This window comes from Phyllobates terribilis, unplaced genomic scaffold (assembly GCF_046119375.1).
Source record: "Phyllobates terribilis strain yellow unplaced genomic scaffold, ASM4611937v1 Scaffold_11__3_contigs__length_659146591, whole genome shotgun sequence".
NCBI lineage: Eukaryota > Metazoa > Chordata > Amphibia > Anura > Dendrobatidae > Phyllobates > Phyllobates terribilis.
The window spans coordinates 585,116,245-585,135,870 of record NW_027362771.1 but is presented as its reverse complement, the minus strand read 5'-3'; the positions used below and the strand labels follow the sequence as shown (position 1 = coordinate 585,135,870).

Here is a 19,626-nt window from a genome sequence, read left to right as displayed (position 1 = left end):
GTATTCTTGTACACGGGGCAGTAGTATAGCTGTCGTATTCTTGTACACGGGGCAGTAGTATAGCAGTCGTATTCTTGTACACGGGGGGGGGGCAGTAGTATAGCTGTCGTATTCTTGTACACGGGGGGGCAGTAGTATAGTAGTCGTATTCTTGTACACGGGGGGGCAGTAGTATAGTAGTCATATTCTTGTACACGGGGCAGTAGTATAGCAGTCGTATTCTTGTACACGGGGGGGCAGTAGTATAGTAGTCGTATTCTTGTACACGGGGGGGCAGTAGTATAGTAGTCGTATTCTTGTACACGGGGGGGGCAGTAGTATAGTAGTCATATTCTTGTACACGGGGCAGTAGTATAGCAGTCGTATTCTTGTACATGGGGGGCAGTAGTATTCTTGTACATGGGGGGGCAGTAGTATTCTTGTACACGGGGGCAGTATAGCAGTCGTATTCTTGTACACGGGGCAGTAGTATAGCTGTCGTATTCTTGTACACGGGGGCAGTAGTATAGCAGTCGTATTCTTGTACACGGTGGGCAGTAGTATAGCAGTCGTATTCTTGTACACGGTGGGCAGTAGTATAGTAGTCGTATTCTTGTACATGGGGGCAGTAGTATTCTTGTACATGGGGGGGCAGTAGTATAGCAGTCGTATTCTTGTACACGGGGTGGGCAGCATTATAGCAGTCGTATTCTTGTACACGGGGCTGTAGTATAGCAGTCATATTCTTGTACACAGGGGGGGCAGTAGTATCGCAGTCGTATTCTTGTACACAGGGGGGGCAGTACTATAGAGGTTGTACACTGGTTCACGGGGGGGCAGTAGTATAGCAGTCGTATTCTTGTACACAGGGGGGGCAGTAGTATCGCAGTCGTATTCTTGTACATGGGGGGGCAGTATTATAGAGGTTGTACACTGGTTCATGGGGGGGGGCAGTAGTATAGCAGTCGTATTCTTGTACATGGGGGGGGCAGTATTATAGAGGTTGTACACTGGTTCATGGGGGGGCAGTAGTATAGCTGTTGTACGGTACACGGGGGACAGTAGTATAGCTGGGATATTATTGTACACAGGGGGAGGGGGGAGCAGTATTATAATAGTTATATTGTTGTATACAGGAACAGTATTATAATAGTTATATACAGAAGGATTACTGCACACACGCGAGTGTTTTATTTTGGGGTCAGGAGACATATTGCGACACTTCCTTACCTTGACTGGATTAGCATCCATGCGGATCTTTCCCCAGGACACGGCCTCATCTGGTCTGGCTCCAGCGTCCGATCCATCAAATTCCTGTGCCGTGTTCACATAAACCGCATAGTCTGCGCCATTTCTCTGCAGAAGGAAAAAGCATCAGGGATGATGAAGAGCCGCTCTGCGAGGGGAATAAGCTCTCGGGATCACATGCTCGTCTCTATGGTCTCCCTCTGTCATGGGCGTCAGGCTTCACGTACCATGAGGTTGGCATTGCAGATGTGATGCTTCACCAGTCCTCCTCCAAGAATTATCATTCCCGTCTTCTTAGCAAAAACCACCGAAGAATTCAGCCGCCGAATGTCTGAGAAACGACAGGAGCAATGATTCTTACCGTCATATATAGCGATAATATCAATACAAAGGGCGAGAGGTGCGACAACCCCCCAGGTACTGCGAGCAGGAGAGGGAATGATGTATTCCCTGTGTCTGCCCCCCATACACAGAATGCAGGCTGCCATAAACAGCTCCTGATCTGCTGATGGGTGAGCTGGGCAGTGCCAGGGCAGATCTTGCCACCCGTGATGGCACACTCAAGCGTATAAGTGAGGTCACTAATGAGAAGATCAGGAATGTCACCTTCAACAATGTCCAACTTCAGACCAGGGTTCTTGTAGGAGTGAAAATACAACATGTCCCCCAGTGATCCGTCTGTGAGGGCCGGGCTGTACACCGGAATATTGTTCTGTTAGAGGGAGAAAGTCATCATTAGATAGGAGGGACAGAGCTCCTCCCACATGACAGGAAGTAGAGTACTTATCACATAGCTCCTCCCACATGACAGGAAGAAAAGAGTCCTTACAAAAGAGCTCCTCCCACCTGACGGGAAGGATAGAGTCCTTATCACATAGCTCCTCCCACATGACTGTCACCAAGTGATGGGAAGAACAGAGTCCATATCAAAAAGTTTCTCCCGTTGTGTCACCCTGTGGTGGGAGGAGCAGGCTCCATGTCTAATTGCTCCTCCCACCATAGGGTAACAGAGAGGCTAGAGGAGCTAAGTAAGATGGAGTATGCTCCTCCCATCACAGACAAGAGCGAGGAGCTGAAGATATGTCACAGCTCCTTCCTCTTGTCTGTGTCACCCTGTGGTGGGAGGAGCAGACTCCATGCCCTGTCACTCAGCAGGTTCCATAATTGCACCCCTCGCCCCACCCCGTGCCCACTTTCTGGTATTTACCTTTTGGGCCCAATAATATACAGAATCGGGGTGATTAATTTCTTTTCCTAGTCGGGCGATCATCTGGGACGGTGTCCACTTAGTCCCCTGCAGTGAAGAAGAATTGTGATTAGATGACTTCACAGGTCCAGGATCCCTCCTCGCCCCGGCATCCATCATGCCCTCACCTCAGTGTCTTGTTCTAGCACCATCTGGTCCAATATCGGCGTTATCCATTCCTCGAACAGACAGTAATTATTATTAGGGACCAGGAGATTACCGATCCTGTAAGCAATCGGGTACACGGTGAGTAACTGCGGGGTGAGCCCGACTCCGCCCCAGTATATCGCCCGCTCACCTATTGATGCCCTTTGGCCTCAGCTCTACCCCCTTCAGGCTGAAGTCTCCTAGATATGTAGGGGCGAGGCATTTGATCAGGTCTTCCTCTATCCCGCCAGCGGTGGTGACAATAATATCCACCTGGACAGATAACGGACAGTCGTAAGTACATACATGCAGCATTCGTATACTGACACATCGATGCGCTCACCATCTTGTGCTCCGCCAGGTATCGGATGGTCTCCCGGACCCCCGAGCTGATCAGGTTGGAGGTGTATCCCAGTAAGATGACGCACCCGCCGGGGGAGGACAGCTTGGTGTCAATCTGTAGGAAGAAACATAAAAAATTCTAATAAATGCCCGCTGCCCAGCCAATTACTGGAGGAGGCGGGGCCCAGCTACAGCCACCGATTGGCAGAGAAGGGATTTCCTGTGTGTGGAGGCGGGACCAGGAAGTAGAAACAGAACGGCGGGAGATCGGAGAGGGCAGAATTGATCTCTGGTCACAGATACCAGGCGCTGTATGGAAGAGGTTACAGCTCGGCATCTATGGGGTTAAATGGCTGAGATCAGAGACGTCAACTACAGCTGCGTCCAGATGGCTCCTCCAGCCTCAGGGCAAAGGTTTCTAATTGTTCCAATTCCTCAGGATTTGTAAGATTTTTCCGGATTTCTAAGGCCTCCGCTTACAGTCACTGAATGAGAACTTTCCTCTCTACATCTGGAGGGTAAAAACCTGTTTGGATCAAAAATTTGCACAGTTACAGGTTTGCTACAATGGCGTTGCCAAGGGTCTCACCATGTTGTTCACCTCCCGCACCGCCTGCCCGTAGTGCGAGGCCTGAAATCCGGTGGTCAGGTAGCTCTGCAGCAAGGCCTCGAAGTTCACCCCCCGATTGAAATCGTAGCCACGGATCTGGGTGGTTCCTTCCGGCAGGGAGTCGCTGGGCATCAGCACTGCCCCTTTGGCATCTTTGGGCAGCTCCTCAGCCATGGTGGTGATCTGCGCCTGGGGGAACGAGGAAAAACATGTGATGTCTGGTAACAATGCTCCACCCCGGAGCTGAAAGCCGAACGCTGCACAAATCTACCGATGGAGCGTTCAGGGATCAGTCCTCCGACACGGACTGTGGCTGTAAACACATCACACGTATACAGTATATAACCCACCACACATACAGTATATACCCATCACACATACAGTATATACATCACACATACAGTATATACCCATCACACATGTATAGAGTATATACCCATCACACACGTATACAGTATATACCCATCACACACGTATACAGTATATACCCATCACACAGGTATACACCCATCACACACGTATACAGTATATACCCATCACACACGTATACACCCATCACACACGTATACAGTATATACCCATCACACACGTATACAGTATATACCCATCACACATACAGTATATACCCATCACACACGTATACAGTATATACCCATCACACACGTATACAGTATATACCCACCAAATATGCAATATATACACACATCACAAGTATACAGTACATACACATCACACATACAGTATATACCCATCACACACGTATACAGTATATACCCATCACACACGTATACAGTATATACCCATCACACACGTATACAGTATATACCCATCACACACGTATACACCCATCACACACGTATACAGTATATACCCATCACACACGTATACAGTATATACCCATCACACATACAGTATATACCCATCACACACGTATACAGTATATACCCATCACACACGTATACACCCATCACACACATATACAGTATATACCCATCACACACGTATACAGTATATACCCATCACACACGTATACACCCATCACACACATATACAGTATATACCCATCACACACGTATACACCCATCACACATGTATACAGTATATACCCATCACACATACAGTATATACGCATCACACACGTATACAGTATATACCCACCAAACATGCAATATATACACACCACACGTATACAGTATATACCCATCACATATACATGTATAGAGTATATATACTCATCACACAGTATGTATACACACATCACACATACAGTATATACCCCATCACACACGTCTACAGTATATACACATCAAATCACACAATACACACACAGTATATATACACACACACCACCTACGTCCATCGCACTGAGCCGGCTCACATGTCTCCCTCCCCTGTACGGAAACCGCCGAGGACCCGCGGGGCACTGGGCGGAGCTAGAAAGCGACCTCTGCTGTAAGATTGGAGAAGACCAGCTGACCACGCCCTGTACCGGCCGGGTAACACAAGGGGCGTGGTTTTCCTGGTTTCCGGCTTGTTTACTCGGGTAAAGCACGTTGCCGGGTAACCGAGTTGCGATGCCGCAGTGTGACTGCCGTACGGCGCGGCTTCCTGCTGCACCTCTGCCCTGTACACACGGACCCAGAGCGGGGTGCAGGGTCCAGGTGCCGGCAGTAAGGAGCAGCACATCCTGCCGGTGCTTCATGCCGGCTGCAGCTCTTACCCCACATGGCACAGGGAGCCACATGATCCCTATGGAGAGTCACATCCGCCATTACAGACACATCAGCCCATGACTGCCCCCACGTGGTTGCTATGAGGAGCCATAAGCCTGACAGGGTAGATCTGGACGCTGTGGATGTTACAACCCGCAGCAATTGCAATGGTTAATTACACTGGAGCTTGAAAGTTTGTGAACCCCTGAGAATTTTCCATATTTCTGCATAAATCTGACCTAAAAGATTTTCACACAAGTCCTAAAAGCAAAGAAAGAACAAAATACAACTGATGAGTCACTAATATTAGAGTATGTGATCCTTTAAAATCAGGAAAGTGATCCAGTATCACGTCTGTGAGTGGCAAAAGTATGTGAACCCTTAGCATTAGCAGAAAACGTGACTGAAACCAAAACACAAGCATTGCTTTCACTATTAGCACCAGGAATCCACTAAAGGCTATGTGCCCACGATGCAGAAATGCGGATTGTACATGCGTTTTTCCTGCCAGGGACAAGCGGATGTGAAGCGTTCTTCACTTGCATTTCTGCATGCGGGTTGACAAGCGATTTTAGCATCACTTGGAAAGTGCTTGACAACTTGGTCACACTATATAAATCCATGCAACCGGCATGGATTTATATAGTGTGACCCGAAAGAATGTAAAAAAATAAATATATACTTACCCTCCAATGGCCCGCGCTGTTTTGCTTCGCTCGGTCCTGGCTGCCGGCAGCGGTACACTGAAGGACCTGCTGACGTCAGCGTCGCGTGACCCATCACATGACTGACGTCAGCGCAGGTCCTTCATTCCATCGCGAAGTGCCGGGAAGCAAGGAGGAGCGCAGCGCGGGCCGCCAGAAGGTGAGTATACATTTATTTTATTATTTTATTCTCTTTTTACAGCTTTTTTAATGGTACCTGGGTGTGGATGAGACTCTCCTCTCCTCTACACCCGGGTACCATCCGCACATTAGAACGCGCCAATTCTGCAAGTACAGATGCAGTCTTGCGGAATTGGCGCGTTCTAATGCAAGTCAATGGCGGCGAAAAAGCAGCGCTTCCGCAAAATAATTGGTAGTGCTGCGTTTTTTTCCGCAATGATAATCCGCAGCGGAAATTTCCGCAGCATTTGCACAGCACATGCGGATTATCATTGGGGGACATGGCAGGCCTTCTACTATGCATTTTTTAAGCGTTTCTGCAGCGTTTTTGCCGCTGCGGAAACGCTTAAAAAAACGCATCGTGGGCCCACAGCCAAAATCTGATCTTCACACTACATGGGTGTAGAAGTGCATCATGGGACGAACTAAGGAGGTTTCTGAGGAATGGAAAAGGTTACAGAACCGTCTCTAAAGAGTTAGGACTAATGCACACCACAGTCTGACAGATGTGTACAAATGGAGGAAATTCAAGACCATTATTACCCTCCCCAGGAGGGGTGAACCCACAAAGATCACCCAAGTAAGGCATGTAATAGTCTGCAAGGTCACAAAGGAACCCAAGGTAACTTCTAAGCAACTAAAGGCTTTTCTCACATTAGTGAATGTTCATGAATCTACCATGAGGAGGACACTGAATAACAATGGTGTACATGACAGGACGGCAAGGAGAAAGCCACTGATCTCCTAAAAGAACATCACTGCCCACCTACAGTTGGTAAAAGATCACCTGGACAAACCAGAAGGCAACTGGGACAGATGAGACCAAAAGAGAGTTTTTTGAGGTTTAAATGATATATGGAGAAAGAAAAACACTGCATGACGGCATAAAAACCTCGTATCATTTGTGACACGTTGTGGCGGTAGTATTACGGTTTGAGCCTGTGCTGCATCTGGGCTAGAATGGCTGTCATCACCTATGGAACAATGAATTCTGAATTATACCAGCAAATTCTAAAGGAAAATCTCAGGACATCTGTCCATGAGCCGAATCTGAAGAGAACGAGGATCCTGCAGCAAGACAACGACCCAGAGCCACAAGGCATTTTACAAAAGAATGAGAATAATAAAATGACAAAAATGTTTTGGAATGGCAGAGTCACAGTCAGCACCTTAATCCTATGGAAATGCTGTTGAAGGACCTAAGCCTCAGGGGCGGACATATCATTGGTGCAACCAGGGGCCCATGAGGTAAAAATGAGCAAAACTACTTCCAAAGCAGGTTGAATTGTGCATTATGATAAACTATTGGACTGCAAAGGGCCCAAATATTGTTCTTGCACAGTGGCCCTCTTCTGTCTGAGTCAGCCAGCGCTGAATTGAGCAGTTCATGGAGAAACCCCATCAATATATCAGATGAAGCTGATCTGTAGGGAGGAATGGGCTAAAATTCCTTGAAGCAGATGTGCAGGACTAGTCAGCAATTACTAGTCACTAATGGACTTATATGGGGCAGGGGATGAAGGGCAAAATGAAAGAAAGGAATCAATTTAATTCATTACATTGAGAAAAGGAAAGGGGCGATGATCAGGGTCCTCAGCCCCCCCTGCAAACTCTTGTTCCCTTCACAGAGGGGGAGAAAGGTAGCCTCAGTTGAGTCTCTGGGTGGACACTATGGTGGCAGAGCAAGAGGGACCCAGGAGCGAAAAGGGCCGTCCCTACACTTCAGCAGATGAAGACCACAGATCCTTGACCATTTGCTGTGGCGTTCTGGTTCGGAAAGGTTACAAAAAGGTTTGTTAGAGGCTTGCGATCCCCCATGCACCACATCCTTGTGCACTTTTTTTGCCCCCAATTGAAGAAAGTCACATTCTTAGGCTTTTAATATTTTTGCAGCACTGGTATCTGAACTGATGTTTGAGGGGGCATTTAGGATTGATTAGATGAGATGGCTAAGAAAGGGTTGACAAAGTCGGAAACTGACCAGATATAGTAAGGGTCACAGAAGGGCATGCAGAAGTCTGGAATTAATAGTCGAGCTTCCAGATTTATGTTGGTTTTTCTTTGGAAAGTGACCGGAGGTTAAATTGGGGTGGTCAGAAATTATACAAATGAGACGGGAGGGGTGCTGCATCATCCAAGATGGTGGAGAGGAAAGTTAGCTTGGCATTGAAGAGTGCCATGGTGGCTGTTGGTAGACTGGTGGGCATTGAATGTGATGAATCGTACAGAAGGTATAAGATGCATTTCCCACTTCAGCCTGCAGGACGCGATAGAGGTTTGTACTACTGCACTAACATATGGATGCGAAACCTGGACGATAAACAAGAGAGAAGAGCAAGTGCCTTTGAAATGTGGTGCTGGAGATGGATGTTATCAGTACCATGCATGGCAAGAAGAACAAACAAATCAATTTTAGAACAAGTCAAGCCGGACGTGTCACTGGAAACGAGCATCAAGCTACAACTTGCCTACTTTGGACACATGATACGAAGAGAGCAATCACTGGAGAAGGACATCATGGTCGGAAGAATAGAAAGAACAAGTTGAAGAGGAAGACCAGCAACCCGATGGTTTGATACAATCAAGATAACGGCGGAGAAGACCCTGGTGGACCTATCTAGGCTCATACAAGATCTATCTTCCTACAGGTCGTTCATCCATCAAGTCCCCATGGCTTGAGATCGAGCTGAATGCAGTTAATAATAATAAGGTTGTAATGTAGGGGAGATGGACGAGCCTACATTACATTTTGCAGCAAGATGTGCGGCACTTCAGGGCCACCACCATGGTGTGGGTAGCTATGGGCCATGACAAGCTAACCACAGATTTTACTGCAGGTTTTTTTTTGTCAATGTGGGGTATAAAAAGAGAGGCCACCAATATAGATAGGAAAGATCGAGGGGGGCCCCCTGTTGTGCACCAATACCTTAGACAGACCATGAAGTCAGTGCACATTGTGCAGAATGTCAGACGTCCGACCACTCCCTTATTTGCTCGCAGCATAAACAGTAAAAACTGGTTATTACTTGCTGCATTGACAATTCTCATGAGAACATTCTTGAAGGGTCAAGGCTATGACCCTTACACTATATTTGCCAAATTTGTAAAAAGTGTCACCATCAAGACTCAGAAGTGTTTTATTACAAGGGTTGTCCACTACTGGATACCCTCTGCTTCCTCAATTCAAGATCCTACCAAGCTACACTCTCCTCTGATGGCAGCACCGCTCCCGCGATGTCGGGGGTCAATGTTCCTGGAGAGTGACGACTTGTTGGGTCACGTGACAGCTGCAGCCAATAAGTGACCACTTGTCAGGATGTTCGCTGTAATCAAATAGTAAAGGCTGCAGCTGATGAGTGGCCAATCACTGGCCGCAGCCGGCACGTGACCCAACAAGTCATCACTCTCCAGGAACAGCAGCGCAGACATCGCTGGAACAGTGCGGCTGTGGGAGGAGAGTATAGATTGTTTTTATTTTGGGTCCTGAATTGATTAAGCTGGGGATGTCCTGTAGTGGACAACCCCTTTAAAAAATGATTCCCATTTTTATAGGACAGGTCCCAGATAGTCCACGTGACAATCACAGATGGGTTCACATCAGTGTTAAGGAATTGTTCAAAATGCAAATGTGAATCCCACCCTACCACACTCAAAAAATATAGATATCAGACCCCCTAAACTAATATTGAAAATAATCCAGACACTTGCATTAGTTTAGGGGACCTCGTCTGGGATCTATAATTTTTTGGGGTCTGTTAGGGTGGGGTTCACATTTGCATTTTGGACAATTTCCGAACACTGATGAGAAACCAGCTTTAATGATTGTCATATCGACTACCTGAGACCTGTCCTATAAAAACAGGTAGCACTTTAAAGGGGGTGTCCACTACAGGACACCACCCCCTGCTTAATCAATTCAGGACCAGAATTAAAATAAGACAAATCTTCAAAATGAATACAGACTCTCTAAATACAGATATTAAACTAATACAGACCAACCCCCCCCTCCAACCACATAAATACAGACCCCACTACACAAACAAAAGCTGCACCAATAAAGGAGGCACAACCCTAGACCCCCAACGTTGGTGACATTAACCCCTCCACATCTTTACATCACCAGAATCCTTTCATCATCTGAATAAGTGACTTGTTCTCATTAATAAACCAGTACTTATTGAACAAATGAAAGGTGAGTGAAGTTGGTAAGGCAGTAACCCTGATGAAGGAAGAAGTGTATCTTTCGAAACGTGTAGGTATTTTTTCATTTTTTGTACTTTCAGCAAGTGATTTCACCTGCCAAAGATTGGAATCCACACATGGATACCAGGCTCACTACTGGCCCCGGTAAGAAGATCCTGTATCCGCCATGGCGGCAGATCGCAAGGACGCCACTCTAGTACTCTATGGAGCAGCCAGAAAGAGCCGAGCGCAGCACTTGGCCGCCCCATGAGGAATGAATGGATCGGTGGTCGCACTTGCGCCCTGCAGCCCCATTCTAACGGGGATAACAATTCCCCATATTGGTGAGCAGTGCAGGTCCCAGCAGTTGGACTTCCACCGATTTATAAGCCATCATCGATCCCATGGAAAAGCAATAGCTTTTCTTCACTGGACAAACCCTTTAAAGAGCTCCAATGCAAACTCTGACAGCTTGAGACGTACCCTGGCTACCACAGCTCTGGTGATTAGACAGATGTGTCATATGAGGAATACCAGATCTGCAGCAGGAGGAAGACGAAGGTGTGAGGCAATTTGCATTGCACACAGTCAGTGGTATGACAAGAGACAGGCCCGGGGGGATGATATATATCATAACTCAGCCTGATTATTTCTCTTTCTAGAACTTATCCAGAAGTCACAGACAAGCAACTTTTTCACGGGAGTGTTTGAAAACCGCGGAGCGACCCATAAAGCTTATAGGCAAGACTCGTCTTTAGCGCAGAATGCTAATCTAGTCACATCGGAAGCATTTACTGAGAGCTGTAATGATGACAAATGTCACAATAATCTATTCCTGATCCTCCAGCCTTGAAGGGTTTATACTCATTCAACTATATTTATCCCGCAGGCTTTAAGATATGTAAAAAAAAAAAAACCTGCCCTTTTCTCAGCCTCCTGGGATCCTCCAATGCTCCAGTCTTTGGTGATTAACAGTGGTGACTACATATCAACAGCACTGCAGCTAATCACTGAGCCATATTCCAATGTAGACCAATCAAGTGGTTAAGCTCACTGCTTGATGATCGGCAGCAGTGGTGACGTAATGTCGACGGCACTGCAGCCAAAGACCAGGGCAGTGTAGGAGGCAACGCTGAACCTGGGAGAGCAAGGACAGTGCAAGTTTTATTTTTACAATCACTAAAGATGGTTGAAAAGGGACAACCCCTTTAAAAAGTTCCCGGACAGAAGGGAACATTCGGAACAGAAATTTGCAGGCGTTTGGCAGAAGAGCTGGCTGGTAAATAACCGCATCTTTCTCCTGGTCTTTAATTTAAAAAAAAAAGTTTATAAAAGAATTGCCAACATTTTTTTTAGGGGGTCTGTCATGAACTTTATGGCCACTAAAGTAATCCCAAACACAAGTGGGCTAATAATATACAAGTGCAAACATATATTTGTGGCCATTTATACACTGTGGGATGAAAGATTGCCTGCAAATTTCAGCGGAAAGCTGGGGGGTGGGGGAAGGGGGTGAGCCATTACTATCGCAAGGGATTGTCCATTAACCCACATGGGACACTGCCTGATTTTGCCCTGTACAGAAGTCTATTCTGTGTGACACACTCAATGGGGAGAGGGGAGTAAGCAGCTATCAGATCCCTCCAGTGATGGCTTGAGTACAACATAACTGGACATGTTGATATCCAACATGCCCCATCCTTCTCTCCACTGACATCTACTGTCAGGGGAGAGAGTCTGTTCACCTCCATACACAATAAATGGTGGTTTAACATAAACACGTCACTCACCACTTCTGCATTTTTCACTATCTCCTGGTTTTGGCTTACAAATACGGATATAAAATACTGACCAAATACTGAACATGTGTATGTAGCCTCAGTTGTACACTCCACAAATCTAGCCTTCATGGAAGAGTGGCTAGAAGAAAACCATTTTTGAAACCATCCCCACTATCAAACATGGTGGTGGCAGCATCCTGCTGTGGGGAGACTTTTCTTCAGCAGAGGCAGGGAAGCTGGTCAGAGATGATGAGAAGATGGATGAAGCTAAATACAGGACAATGCTGGAAGAAAACCTGTGAGAGGCTGCAAAAGGCTTGAGACTGGGGCGTATGTTCACCTTCCTGCAGGACAATGACCCTAAACATCCTGCCAGAGCTACAATGGAGGGTTTAGATCAAAACATATCCCTGTATGTGAACGGCCCTGTCACTGTCCAGACTCAAATCCCATTGAGAATCTGTGGTAAGACTTGAAAATTGCTGATCACAGACGTCTCCATCCAATCTCACTGAGCGAGAGCGAGTGTGCAAAGAAGAAGGGGCAAAAATGTCATCTCTAGGTGTGCAAAGCTGATAGAGACAGACCCCAAAACACTGCAGCAGTAATTGCAACAAAAGTTGGTCGTACAAAGTATTGACCTGGAGTCGGAATACAAATGCACCTCACAATTTTTAAATTTATGTTTTAGAAACAATTAGAAAACCATGTAATAATGTCCTTTCCACTTCACAAATACTTGCAACTTTGTGTTGGTATATCACATAAAATCCCCATAAAATACATTTAAGTTTGTGGTTGTAACATGAAAAAAATGTGGAGAAGTTCACCGGGTATGAATACTTTTTCAAGGCACTGTACATGGCTGAAGACCTCCTACAAGCTAAAAAGTGTTATCTGCGGTCTGAAATAACCCCCTAACTTGTCCCTCACCATCCTCAATACTTGTGCTAGATCCCCCACCCTCCCCTCAGACTGCGAGCGGCAGAGCCCTACCCTGGTGCACACAGTATGCAGTGCTGTATGTAGGACATGCAGACGTCAGGTCCCAGGAGCCGTTACAGAAGCCGTCACCTTCTCATTGCTTGGCTTTTGTCATAAACGGCCCAGCCCCGGTGATACGGCACATATCACATGATTGGTCTCCCCCTGTCACTCTCCAGTGTCCTACCTTGTCACCAGTGGCTCAGTTTGGCTATTTCGCTTTCCCCCCCTCCCTTTTCCTTTCCTGTTCCGTCATCTCCTCCAAACCACAACATTGCACCCCATACATCTCATAAACTGAGGTTAGGTCTAAGATCAGGACTAATGACATCTACAGATATCTGCACAAATGTGCTGCATCTAAGCCCATCATGTACTATCCTGTGTATCTAAGCCTATTCTGCATGATATAGTCGTTATACACTCTTGGGTACAGACCTTCTCCGGCGCAGCAGCTGTCTTGGGTCTCTCTCCAATGTGATCTGTGGCCAGTGATGTGGGACAATTAGTTCTGAAATGAAACCCCCTCCTCCCACTTGTCATCCTCAAGACTTGTCCTAGATTTCCCCACCTCCCCCTCAGGCTGTTAGCTGCAGAGCAATAATTATCTCTATGCAAAAGTTTCTACAAATCTTGGCGCACACATAAGGTGCACACATGTTATACCCCACCCGAGTCCCCAACACACAATTAACACAAACGACAGAGCCGACATGGCACAATGTGTGTCAAAAAAACATAAAAACCAGTGAGGGAGCAATTGTGAAATGGGCACGTCGGCTCACGGTCCTTGCTGGCGAGGTGCACACCAAACAGGGCTAGACCAACTTTTGTGACTACCTAAGCCCAACCAATATGGGGACCTGTGTCCACCCACTGATGACCAAGCCCACCACAAAGCCTGGGGCATGCTTGGCATGGCCTCTAAGTATATATTGGAAAGGTCCCAGCATTCGATCAGAAAGTCATCACCTATCCTTTGGGTAGGTAATAACTTTCAAAGTTAGGAATAACCCTTTAAATCCAGGACATTGCTTCCATCAAGTAAACTTTGATGGTCAGATTATGCCCTACACATCAGAAGCCTGGGATATCACTGGCAGCTGCCGCATATTCACCCGTCTTACTAGTTGTGCCCACTTCTGGCCTCACTGAATTCTGACCATCTTTCCTTCCAGCCCCAACTGCAACTTACAAGATCATCATTTTCTTTCTGCTGCCCAGTACACAAATGGATAGCCGATCACTGGGCGATTCTTAACTTTGCAAAAGTGACAAAACCCCTAAGTACTTGCTCGGTAATTTTTTTTGACCTTACACCAAAACACCTCTCTGGCGTGGGACGGTTGGGCTTCAAGAAAAAAAAGACAATCGTGCCACCGGTCTACCTTAACACTTAATTTTACTTCTTCACATGGCTCCCAACCGGATTTTCTTTGGCTGTCCTCCTTGAACCCAAGCCTCTTTGTGCATCTCAGGTCAATGGATTTAATTTTTTTAATTGGTTTCCAAATTGTGGAAAATACTCCACAATGACATGCGCTGCTGATGCCAACCTGAAAAAAAAGTGTCCAAAGTTGGGGCATGGCATCAGTGAAGAAATTGCTGTGGGGGTCCCATTATTTCTAGGTACACCCCTGGAGAAAACAGTTACTGTTTGATGGATATAAGCATGGAAACAGATGTGTGTGTATCAAGAAATTGGAATGTGGAGGTTTTTTTGATCATAAAAGCCATCCCACCACCACAAGTCGTACCCATCGGGATAGACCCCAACTCTAGTATATCACCTTGCCACGTGCCAGGAGGCCTCAAAATAGACGGGGGCAGAGCAGGACCCAGACTTGGCTTTTTTTTTTTTAACTTGCCAGTAGAAAGATGAGGAAACAAGGTGCCCAAAGGGGAGGACCGCACCACTATATGTTAAAATACAAGGAACTATAGCTACCGTAGGATAGAACCTACTAAGTGTATTTACCTCAACGGGAGGGGATCTCCCAACATATCTGCCAAAAGAAAACCAACTTTCTCGCGGGACACAAGGCCCACCAGGGATGATGTGGAGCTGGTGTTGGGTTAAACAGAGGAGCAGACATCTGAGAAGCTTACCACAGACTAAAGACTTATTGGACCCATGAACGTAGAGCAGAATACACAGCTCTAAGGGATGCAGACTTCTCCCAACACGGAGCACTGGTTACGGCGATCTTATTCTCGTGTTTTATTAGAGATTTATTTGCTCGTCAGTTTAAGGTGCACAAATCTCTAATGGAGAGTGTTCAGCCTCAGTAATCAATGTTTTCATTCAGTGACAGTAAGCAGAGGAAGACGTGCGGACTGGATCTTATGTATACATAAGGCCAGACACGAGATTGGTAAAGGTAAAGCAATCATTCCATTACTCTCATCAGTGTCTCAGGGGCCTCAATTAAGCCATTGTTCTCCCAGCCACTAGTCCCATTATGTGGATGGGGATAGTAGACCCAGTGGAGCTGTCACCACTGGGGATCTCACATGCAGTCCCAGGTGATCTGCTCGGCATCAGGAGAATACCTCCACCAATGCACAGTTAGCTTTGGGGGGGGTGGTAGTGTTTCCCGAGGGCCGGGCTCAATTCCAGGGGGCGTCTTGGGTATTTAGGACACTGACAAGAGAATGGGGTTGTTGTTGCTGGCTGGAGCTGGATATGTGTGCTACTGTCGTGGTATGCGTCATATGGAGGAGCATGGACTGATTACAGACTATACTGGCGGGAGATACAAAAGCTGTGAGACAGTGGAATTACCCAGTGGGATCTTGTGGACTGGGGACATTGTATTTTGGCCATCTACCCAGAGTTTTTGTAAGACCATGGACGCAAGGAATAAAAAAGTAATTGAATCGTTAACCTTTCTAGGTGATTATTACAACCCACAACCTCAGATCTTCACACCCCGGTTTTCATACTTTTACCCTCATATGGAGATGAGGGCTTAACGGCAGGGAATTCCCAATCACTTTCCCCGGAGTAGCCTCAGTCTTCAATTGTGTCAACCACGGCTAACAAAGTGTAGTTAGACAAACCCCGGACATTATATTACAATGACGTAATGACAAAAGGTCAAAATTTGGTGGAAATAAAAAGAAAGAAGGTAAATAGAGACAAGCTGGGTAAGAAAACAGGAATAGATCGTTTTCAAAAAAAGCTGAAGAACCAGATGAACGAAATGACTCAGAAAAGGAGAGATAAAGGAGGGTCTTTAAAGAAGCCTCAGACAATAACTGAAGACAAGCGCAGGAATTTGTCCTACTGACAAAGCACAGTTTAATCAATAGATTTTGGAATAAAAGTTCAGACTATGCCCCTGCATGGTGAGACATGGCCATTACACAGTACATACAGGGGCGCATTTATAAAATCTCTGCACAGGAGGTTTTATTTAACACATCTAAAAGGTGAAATTTATTACTAAGTAGTTTGTTCATGGGACAACCCCTTTTTAAGAGGCTTGGAGCTGCACGTATGACCAGAGGATGAGCCGGTCTGCCGAGAACAGCAGCAGTTCAGGCGGAAATGTTGTTTGCTTGGCTATAATGGGCTACAAAACCATAAGTAAGACGCTGGGTGAGAAGGAGACAACTGTCGGTGCAATAGTAAGAAAATGGAAGAAATGCAAAATGACTGTCAATCGACATCGATCTGGGGCACCATGCAAAATCTCACCTAGTGGGGTATCCTTGATCATGAGGAAGGTGAGAGATCAGCCTAAAACTACACGGGGGGGAACTTGTTAATGATCTCAAACCAGCTGGGACCAGTCACAAAGAAAACCATTGGTAACACATTACGCCTTAAAGGTTTAAAATCCTGCAGTGCCCGCAAGGTCCCCCTGCTCAAGAAGGCATATGTGCAGGCCCGTCTGAAGTTTGCCAATGAACACCTGGATGAATCTGTGAGTTATTGGGAGAAAGTGCTGTGGTCAGTTGAGACAAAAATTGAGCTGTTTGGCATTAACTCAACTCTCCGTGTTTGGAGGAAGAAGGGCGAGTACAACCCTAAGAACATCGTCCCAACTGTGAAGCATGGTGGGGGAAACGTTATACTTTGGGGGTGCTTTTCTGCAAAGGGGACATGACGACTGCACCGTACTGAAGGGAAGATGGGTGGGGTCATGTATCGCGAGATTTTACCCATTTGTCATGGATTCCACAGGGACGACACCAGGGAGATCACACAATATCTCACGGATTTCGTCAGGGATCCGTGAGCACACAGTCCCCACTACTCGCTAAGGAGGTATCGGCAAGCGACCAGTGAGCGTATGGTGTCACACCTCTGGATTCCAACGCATGGAATATGTGTTTATGCCCTCCGTACGGTCACTGTCAGCTTCACGATAGCCCAATTATTAATATTTTTCGCTGCTACCACCATCCAGATTTGAAATATAATACAGGCCTGGGCGGACGCCCGCTTTTTGGTAGCGTATGGCTTCGGGGGAGGGAACGATTACAGAACAAAAGAAACAGAACTATTACATTTTATGTTTAATCCAAAAGGGAGGCAGTGTTTAGGGAAAATATACAAAAGATTTTATAAAAGGAGACATTTACAATACATAAGCAGTTACACAAAATAATAAGGATTAAGGAAGAAACTTACTATACGTTCGCAGTGACGACTCAATATAGCTGGAGGGGAGCTCTCTGATTTGACTGTTATCGAACAGGATCCATTGCATATAATAACTATATACTCCCGAAATGAATATTGATCAATGTCCCTTCGGCTCTCTGTTATGTCGAAGGGGAAGATCGGCCCCCACACCCCTGTGATGACATCATGTGGGCTCGGGCTCCACCCTTCATATTTGTATTAAAAATCTGTTTTTTGGGATAAAAACAACCTCCTTCCCTCAGTAAGAGCATTGAAGATGGGTTGTGGCTGTGTCTTCCAGCAAGACAATGACCCAAAACACACAGCCAAGGCAACAAAGGAGTGGCTCAAAAAGAAGCACATTAAGGTCATGGAGTGGCCTAGCCAGTATCCAGACCTTAATCCCATAGAAAACTCATAGAGGGAGTTGAAGCTCCGATTTGCCAAGTGACAGCCTCAAAATCTTAATGATTTAGAAATGATCTGCAAAGAGGAGTGGACCAAAACTCCTCCTGACATGTGCGCAAACCTCATCATCAACTACAAACAATGTCTGACTGCTGTGCTTGCCAACAAGGGTTTTGCCACCAAGTATTAAATGTTGTTTACCAGAGGAATCAAATACTTATTTCTCAATGCAAAAAAATGTATCTAATGTATACAATGTGATTTTCTTGATTTTTTTGGGATATTCTATCTCTCAAGGTTAAAATTAACCTACCCTTAAAATTATAGACTGTTCATGTCTTTGTCAGTGGGCAAACTTACAAAATAAGCAAGGGATCAAATACTTATTTCCCCCACTGTATCTGCCACGGTCCTCAATTCATCATGTCTTGACCTGACTGCCACGCTCCAGAACAGATTTCAAACGTCTTTCTATCACAGCTGTGATGCTCAGCATGTCCCGGCACCTTTCTATCGTTGCCGCGGTGCTCTGTGTGTCTCTACACCTTTCTATCATAGGTGCGATGCTCAGCATGTCCTGACACCTTTCTATCATAGCTGCGATGCTCAGCGTGTCCTGACACCTTTCTATCATAGCTGCGATGCTCAGCGTGTCCTGACACCTTTCTATCATAGCTGCGATGCTCAGCGTGTCCTGACACCTTTCTATCATAGCTGCGATGCTCAGCGTGTCCTGACACCTTTCTATCATAGCTGCGATGCTCAGCGTGTCCTGACACCTTTCTATCATAGCTGCGATGCTCAGCGTGTCCTGACACCTTTCTATCATAGCTGCGATGCTCAGCGTGTCCTGACACCTTTCTATCATAGCTGCGATGCTCAGCGTGTCCTGACACCTTTCTATCATAGCTGCGATGCTCAGCGTGTCCTGACACCTTTCTATCATAGCTGCGATGCTCAGCGTGTCCTGACACCTTTCTATCATAGCTGCGATGCTCAGCGTGTCCTGACACCTTTCTATCATAGCTGCGATGCTCAGCGTGTCCTGACACCTTTCTATCATAGCTGCGATGCTCAGCGTGTCCTGACACCTTTCTATCATAGCTGCGATGCTCAGCGTGTCCTGACACCTTTCTATCATAGCTGCGATGCTCAGCGTGTCCTGACACCTTTCTATCATAGCTGCGATGCTCAGCGTGTCCTGACACCTTTCTATCATAGCTGCGATGCTCAGCGTGTCCTGACACCTTTCTATCATAGCAGCGATGCTCAGCGTGTCCTGACACTTTTCTATCATAGCTGCGATGCTCAGCGTGACGTTCCATGGACCACTTTTGGTATGTACTAACCAATCAATACAGGGAACACCATACAAGACCTGAAGAACGGCAGAAACACCCCGCACGAGCCGGCATGTACCGGGGACACCCCGCACGAGCCGGCATGTACCGGGGACACCCCGCACGA

At 46.4% G+C, this 19,626-nt stretch overlaps 1 protein-coding gene across 6 annotated transcripts in view; it reads right to left on the bottom strand.

Moving 5' to 3' along the window:
- LOC141167018 (deoxyhypusine synthase-like) overlaps nt 1-19,626 on the bottom strand; it is a 44,807-nt gene that overhangs the window by 1,529 nt on the left and 23,652 nt on the right. For 2 of the 6 annotated variants that reach the window (XM_073654306.1, XM_073654307.1), the window contains 8 exons: nt 3,552-3,761; nt 2,964-3,077; nt 2,772-2,893; nt 2,602-2,698; nt 2,435-2,521; nt 1,834-1,939; nt 1,455-1,558; nt 1,210-1,335 (listed from right to left, as the gene is read on the bottom strand). In XM_073654306.1, coding sequence (XP_073510407.1) covers nt 1,210-1,335; nt 1,455-1,558; nt 1,834-1,939; nt 2,435-2,521; nt 2,602-2,698; nt 2,772-2,893; nt 2,964-3,077; nt 3,552-3,761 — 966 coding nt within the window. Of the gene's footprint in view, nt 1-1,209; nt 1,336-1,454; nt 1,559-1,833; nt 1,940-2,434; nt 2,522-2,601; nt 2,699-2,771; nt 2,894-2,963; nt 3,078-3,551; nt 3,762-4,919; nt 5,066-5,292; nt 5,386-13,553; nt 13,677-19,626 lie in introns of those variants that run through there. The other 4 variants (XM_073654309.1, XM_073654310.1, XM_073654311.1 and 1 more) reach the window with 4 other exon arrangements.